We start from the raw sequence: 8,100 nt of genomic DNA, 5'->3' as shown, positions 1-8,100 counted from the left end.
TATAATTTGTCTCTGACTATGTCGTCCATGGTAGAGACTTGCAAGTCCCATCCAAGTAATTCCTCATTTATAAATTTACTTATGTGAAGAGCCTATCCATAGGTTTTTACTTATTAGTTTATTACCATCTCATCGTATTTTTATGCCTTTTTATTTTTAAATAGACAATTTATAAATTTTAAAAAATATGAGTACGATATTTTTTAAAAATTAAATTAGTTAAAAAATTCAAATAAACTTTAAAATTATATCTTTATACTTTACTTTGAATCAAATAAATTTTTATAATTAATAATTAATTAATTATCATTAATCAAAATATAACATTAGGATGGATGATAAAAATATCATATGACTATGTCATTATGTCATATCAATACATCACATCATTATTTATTATGATAGATCAACATATCACATTAACACCATATGATATAAAATGATAAATGATATTTTAATTAATAATAATTAATTATAAAAATTAATTTAATTTAAAATAAAATATAAAAATTTAATTAAAATGATAAAAATAATGATTTATTTAAATTTTATAAATAATTTAAAAAATTAAATATGAGACCAAAAATATATATTATATTAAAAATCATCCAATTAAGAAACTAAATTATATTCAAGAATTGAACTCTACTTAAAGCCATCAATTCATACGCAAAAGTTTTTGGTCACTTTACTAGTAGTATTTCTTTCTTTAAAATAAAAAGAAAAACAAAGAAATATTACGTACTAGATCCTTTTTTCATCAAAATCAAATGGATAATTGAAGGAGTTTCAACTTTCAATGCAAACTCAAGTCTAATGAAGAATTAATGGCCCCGATTTTTTAGGCTAGGCCACAATTCGATGATGCACATCAGCACATGCTAATTCCTACTTTCTATGGTTTGAATTTATAGTCAATTAATCACCATAATTCATTTGATAGTTACATTAATTTGACAAATCAATACAATTTTGAAGCTACATGTACCACGTGCATTCATTCTTTGACAAAGTAACTAGCTATCTCTTCTCAATTGGTTTGCTATCTTTTTTTGTTTTCTCACTGTACTTTTTGTATATGTTTTACATTTCACTTTAGAAGAGAGAGATGAAAATTTCTTTTAATTGAATTAATTTATATTATTAATTGATTAATTAAATTAGATCGATTAATTCAGTCGGTAATTGAATAAAACGAAATATTGAGACTATGAGTCTTAATGCACTTAAGTCTTTAAACAAGCTTATATATTATAAATGACTTATATAAAATGCTTAGGATTATAAATCGGTTAATTTGGTTAATTGAAAAAAATCAAGAACATGTTTGCTCCCAATTGTTGATGTAAAATGGGGTTTAAATGAAATTTAAGAAACTGGCAAAATTTATTTTAATATGAGACTTTTAAATAGATGTTATATTTAAGATTTATTTTATTCTCAATTAGTATGTAAAAGGAAATAATGTAAATAGTTTTAAAGATACAATGAAGTCAACGTTTAACTTGGTCATGCATTTTACAAGAATAGAATAAACCGCTAAATATATCAAAGAAATTAAAAAGTTATTTAATCTTAGAGCCTACTTCTGGAACCAGTGAATTATAAAGAATTTGGATGCTTTTGTAATTGATGAAAATTTAAGTGTTTATATTAATTTTCAAAATACAACATTTCTTTTGCTCTTATTTTTTATATTTTTATTTTGTTTTTGTTTTGATGAATTAAAATGGTTGACAAAAAACTTTTATATAGGTTTGCAAGTGTCTAGTATACCATATTTTTAGTAAAGCACTTCTTTATTTAAAAAATATTTTTATATTTTGTAAGACACAATTTTTAGATAAAAATATTATTTCAACAATCACTTCATGAAATGACAACTATTTATTTCATGAGATATGATTTTTGAATTATAATTTAAAACGATAATTTTTTATATTTAAATTTATGAGATATGATTGTCTCATAACTATTGGATGTTATTTTACCAAGATAAAACTATTGATATAAAAAATCAACTTATAATCTAATAATCACATTATATCACTTTATGTAACATAACTTTTGAATTAAAATAATTTTTTATTATATGATATAGTTTTTAATTTTAAAAATACATTAACAATTCAAACAATCAAATTAACTAATATCTAAACTGAATTTATTTTATTAATTTGATTAATTTTATTTTAATAAAAAATTACTGACCTTTATATTGATTTACATACGCATTTCATGTCAATCATTTAAAAATAAAGACAAAATATTTCAAATCACGATGCATATATATAAAAAATTTATAAATATGAACATTAAATATTTTATTAATGGAAAGAGTGATATGGCCGTGACATATACACTTGGTCTTTCCAATTTTACCAAAGAAGATCATTAACAGACAAAGCACGAAATAATCTCGACGGTTTATGTCTTAATAAGAGGGACCGACAATAGGGACACATTATCCTTTTCTATTATTTTCTTGTCGGTCAGATTAAGACTAAACTAAACCTGAAAAAGCATATAGATCACACGGTTTTTATTAATTGGTGTCTCCAATCCCGCCGTCATCGGCTACACGTGATGCAGGGGCCCAGGATTCAGATTAGGATCCAACAATTTAGTATGGTATAGAGCGTAACATTGGATTGTTCCCCCTTTTCCAGAAATAAAATAATACCCGTGAAAAGCTTTTATGTTTACTTGGGCAAGGTGAGGAAGGGAGGGATGGTTAGTTGGCGGGTAAACCTCCATTCAACAATTACCAAACCCTAATGAAAGAAGTAAAGACAGATACCCGTGAAACGAGAAAAAACATGTAAAATTCAAAATATTTTGTTCTGTGATTAGATCTCTGACACCTCAAACTGTCTACATTCAACGATTGTATCATCAAATTCCTGTTTGTCAAAATAAGAAAAACTCTCTTGGAAAATACTTTAATAAGTCATTCCATTATCTTTCTTTTCAAATAATTGGGTTACTATTGTATAATATATATATATATATACATATTTCTTTAACCTCGTTTTTTCTCTTTTCGTACTTTTATGAAATTTTAAAAATATTTAATTTTGATTTATTATATATTAAAATTTTAACTTATTTTTACAAAATTAATAAATTTTATAAAAAATTATTATTTAAATATTCAAATTAAATTATTAATTAGTTATTTCTTTTTATTTGATATTGCTTACCTGCTCAAATTGAGATTAAATATTTGGATACTTTTTTAATTAAGGATCAAAATTTTTAATTGTAACAATTAATGATCAAATGTTTTCGATTTTTTATAATTAAAAACTAAATTAACAGAAAGATGAAACGTGTATCACACGCAATAAAAAATTACATTAAAAATATAATTTTTATACGTCAGGTTGAATATTTAATTATTGTATATTATATTAAAAATATAATTATTTCATGTCAAGTTAAAAATGTAATTGTTACATGTCATATTAAAATTTTAATTATTACTTGACATATTAAAAAAGATAATTATTACACATTATATTAAAATTTTAGTTATTATACATCATGTTGAAAAATTTAATTATTACATATTAAAAAAACTGTTATATGCCACAAGCAAAAATTAAAGTCAGTGTCCACATCAAACGCGTATCTTACACAAGCCTAGCATCCACCTCTTACCTTAACTTTTAATTATAAAAATTTGAAAATATTTAACTCTTAATTATTATAATTAAAACATTTAACTTTTAATTAAAAAATGCAAATATTTAATCTCAATTTGAGCATCTAGCTTATGGTATTCAAGATAAAAAAAAATACTACTATCAATCTTGAGGAATTTTCATCTCCCCCCACTTTGATTATACCCCCCGTCTTATTAATTTACGTGCATGAAAATTTTTAAAATTATTTTTGCCTCTTTTCCACCTTTTAAAAAGAAATAAAATAACTACAAAACTAATTAATAATTAATTAATATTGTTTTTTTTTGTTTTCATTCGGTTGCACGTAAAGGACACCTAAAAGAATATCCAAAAGAAAGTTCAAACCTAAATAATTTTAGTTATAGTCATAATTTATCAACAATCACCAAACCATCTCTCTCTTTTTTCTTTGCTTAAATCACCAAACCATCCGCTATTCACGTCTAAGTGTATAATAGAAGGAAAAAAAAAAAAGATCATTGAAAGACTTAAGCTTTTTATGCTTTCTTGTGCTTCTTAAATCTGCAAAAAGATAAAGGGGAAAATAACACAATAGCAGCAGAGAGTCAGAGAGAGAATCATTTCACACTGTCGAGGAAAAGGAGAAGATTTGAGGAAATGGATAAAAGCGTTATAGCATGTGAAGAAAAGCTATTATCTTCCCTCACCTCTTAACCTCTATCACTCCTTTTTTTTTTTCCTTTCATTTTTTTTTCTCAACCCAATCATTCAAAGAACAAGACAACCACCACCGTCCCTACTAACACGTCCCTCTCTCTCTCTCTCTCTCTCTCTCTCTCTTCGTTTGCAATATTATTTATTTTTTAAACAAGAACCTCGAGATTCTTAGTAGAATTTCTGTATAAAACCAGAGTTTTATCCAAGCTTTCTTCTCTATTCCTTTCCTCTCTTTCTGGTGAAAAAGAGAGAACAAAATGAAGATGGTTAAGTGTTTTTTGATTGTCTTGCTTCTGGGTTTTTGCCATGTGTCCTTGGCCGCACCACTGGAGAAGAAGAACCAGAGAAAAACCTACATAGTCCACATGGCTAAATCCGAGATGCCAGCGAGTTTCCTGCATCATACTCACTGGTATGACTCGTCTCTGAAATCAGTTTCTGACTCAGCTCAAATGCTCTACACCTACGACAACGTCATCCATGGATTCTCCACTCAGTTAACCAATGAGGAAGCTCAACAACTCGAGAGCCAAGCAGGGATCCTCGCAGTTTTACCTGAGTTAAGATACGAGTTGCACACCACTCGGACGCCTGAGTTTCTTGGACTCAGTAAAGCTGCTGATTTGTTTCCCGAGTCTGACTCAGCGAGTGAAGTAATTGTTGGTGTCTTGGATACTGGGGTTTGGCCGGAAAGTAAAAGCTTTGCTGATACAGGGCTTGGACCAATACCAAGCGGCTGGAAAGGCGCGTGTGAATCAGGCACCAATTTTAATTCATCAAATTGTAACCGAAAATTGATAGGTGCAAGGTACTTTGCTAAGGGGTACGAGGCTACATTAGGTCCAATTGATGAGACCAAGGAATCAAAATCTCCTCGAGATGATGATGGACATGGTAGTCACACGGCGTCCACAGCTGCAGGGTCGGTGGTGGAAGGGGCTAGCTTGTTTGGGTACGCGGAAGGGACGGCGCGTGGAATGGCCACGCGCGCTAGAGTTGCTATTTACAAGGTTTGTTGGATGGGTGGATGTTTCAGTTCAGACATATTGGCTGCGATGGAAAAGGCTGTTGATGACAACGTTAATGTACTCTCCATGTCACTTGGTGGTGGTATGTCGGATTATTACAGAGATAGTGTTGCAATCGGAGCTTTTGCTGCTATGGAAAAGGGGATGTTAGTTTCTTGTTCAGCTGGAAACGCTGGTCCAGGTCCTTATAGTCTATCAAACGTGGCTCCTTGGATCACTACCGTTGGTGCAGGCACATTAGATCGTGATTTCCCTGCTTATGTTAGGCTTGGAAACGGGAGAAATTACTCGGGGGTGTCACTTTACAAGGGAAGTCCCTTGCCTGGAAAGGTGTTGCCATTTGTTTATGCTGGTAATGCTAGCAATGCTACCAACGGGAATTTGTGTATGATGGGTACTTTGATACCAGAAAAAGTTGCGGGCAAAATTGTTCTTTGCGATCGTGGAATGAACGCCAGGGTTCAAAAAGGAGCAGTTGTTAAAGCAGCTGGTGGTGTAGGGATGATTTTGGCTAACACTGCTGCAAACGGTGAAGAGCTTGTAGCGGATGCCCATTTGCTTCCAGCAACTGCCGTGGGTCAAAAATCTGGTGATGCTATAAAAGGTTACTTCTTGTCAAATCCTAACCCAACTGTGACAATTCTCTTTGAAGGAACCAAAGTGGGTATTGAACCATCACCCGTGGTGGCTGCTTTTAGCTCAAGAGGGCCTAATTCGATAACCCCGGAGATATTGAAGCCTGACTTGATCGCCCCAGGTGTCAACATTTTAGCAGGGTGGTCCGGGGCTGTAGGTCCAACAGGGTTGGTAACGGATACCAGGCGAGTCGAGTTTAACATTATTTCAGGAACTTCAATGTCTTGCCCGCATGTTAGTGGCCTTGCTGCGTTGCTCAAGGCAGCTCATCCAGATTGGAGTCCTGCAGCTATCAGGTCAGCTCTCATGACCACAGCTTATACGGAGTACAAAAACAAGGAGAAAATGCAAGATATTGCTACTGGGAAAGCATCCACCCCGTTTGATCATGGAGCTGGACATGTTGATCCTGTATCAGCGCTTAATCCCGGACTTGTCTATGATTTGACGGTTGAAGATTACCTGGGTTTTCTTTGTGCCTTAAACTACACTGAATTTCAAATTAGATCCCTCGCAAGAAGAAATTTCTCATGTGACGCTAGCAAGAAATATAGTGTTACTGATCTCAACTACCCATCCTTTTCCGTCAATTTTGATTCCATAACGGATGGCTCAAGTCTGGTGAAGTACACTCGAACACTTACAAATGTGGGCTCACCAGGAACCTACAAGGCGTCGATAACACAACAAACCCCGGGGGTTAAGATATCAATTCAGCCAGGGACGTTGAGTTTCAGCCAAGCGAATGAGAAGAAATCGTATACAGTCACGTTCACTGGGAGTTCACAGCCATCAAATACGTTCAGCTTTGCTCGTTTGGAATGGTCTGATGGGAAGTATACTGTCGGCAGTCCTATTGCAATTAGCTGGACTTGATAGGTGAGGAAAGGGGTAGTTTAAAATTAATTTGCTTCTAAAACTCACTCTGAAAAAGAAGAGGGAGTGCAATTGTTTAGTGTTTACTTTCCTAATTCTTGCTGCGCTTATAATTGTTATCCAGCTAATAATGGAAGCTGGGTCTAAGTACTTGATCTTGTTCTCTGAGAGAGAAAACAGGGAAACCAGGAAATTTGGGTTGTTTTCTTCTCAGTGTACAGCGTATGGATATGCTTTCCCTAGTAAATCAAGAATTTCATGGGTTTCTTGGTTTCATTTCACCTTATACGTGGTCTAGATCCCACTTAAGTGACTGAGACCGTACAGTTGTCAACTGAGATTTTTTTGCTAAAGTGAATGGAAATGTCACCAGGCAAGCAAAGCACAATTATGGGTACCAGTACTTTTAATGTGATTTCTATGCTTTTGATAGCATAAACAGCTGTAAGCTGTCCCAACGTTCCAATGGCACTTTAATTGGGAGCTTGTGCTTATAAAGTGGAGGGTTGGACTTGAACAGAATAGAAATGTCTCATGTCTGTAAAACTTAAAAAGGGCAAAGAGGAGGTCTTAATATGGCTATGATTTTATGAGATAAAAAAATATTTGTCCCTAACAAAAAAGATATAAAAGGACGGGTTACTTGTCACAGGATTCTCTACCAAATTAAATAAATACTTACTATATAAAGTTCACACAGAATCTTTCAAGGGTTGAACTGCTTTTGGGTCCTTGAAAAAATCTGGGTCATGTACAAGATATTGTTTCTTTGCCTCAACGCACGCAGAGGATAGATGGAAGGGTGCTAATTGGAAGCAATAGAGTAATAGATGTTGTTTTCAAGTCAGGGGGATAACCTTATGCCATTCTACAAGGACTTATTGGTATAAGTTTCTCGGAGTCAACGTGCTCATCCTGCTGCCTTCTTTTTCCAAGTTCCATTATCAGATAAAGTAGGGAAACTTACCGTCAATAATACAGTCATCGACTGCAACACGGAAAAGCCACATCAAAGGCATTTGCTAATCTTAGTGTTTCTGTTAAGAGAGGGGAAAAGAACTGGTCTATATGTTCTAACCTTTTAAGCCATATATGACATAATGCTAAGATCTTCTACTGTGAGAGAGAGATTCCTTCTGGCCATTGACAATTGTTCTTCCTTCAAACAGGAAAAATGTCTAGATTCTTTAAAC

The 8,100-nt window shown here is 32.6% G+C and overlaps 1 protein-coding gene across 1 annotated transcript; it reads left to right on the top strand.

The window, feature by feature from the left end:
• The first annotated feature begins 4,237 nt into the window (after nucleotides 1-4,237).
• On the top strand, nucleotides 4,238-7,183 carry ARA12 (Subtilase family protein). Its single transcript, XM_021418084.2, has one exon. The coding sequence runs from the start codon at nucleotides 4,625-4,627 to the stop codon at nucleotides 6,905-6,907; it is 2,283 nt and encodes a 760-aa protein (XP_021273759.1). The 5' UTR covers nucleotides 4,238-4,624; the 3' UTR covers nucleotides 6,908-7,183.
• Nucleotides 7,184-8,100: the final 917 nt, after the last annotated feature.

Source organism: Theobroma umbraticum, unplaced genomic scaffold (assembly GCF_002168275.2).
Source record: "Theobroma umbraticum cultivar Fairchild unplaced genomic scaffold, ASM216827v3 scaffold_44.0, whole genome shotgun sequence".
Taxonomy (NCBI): Eukaryota; Viridiplantae; Streptophyta; class Magnoliopsida; order Malvales; family Malvaceae; genus Theobroma; species Theobroma umbraticum.
The sequence above is the reverse complement of the archived record's forward strand: the minus strand, read 5'-3'. Positions and strand labels throughout refer to the sequence as shown.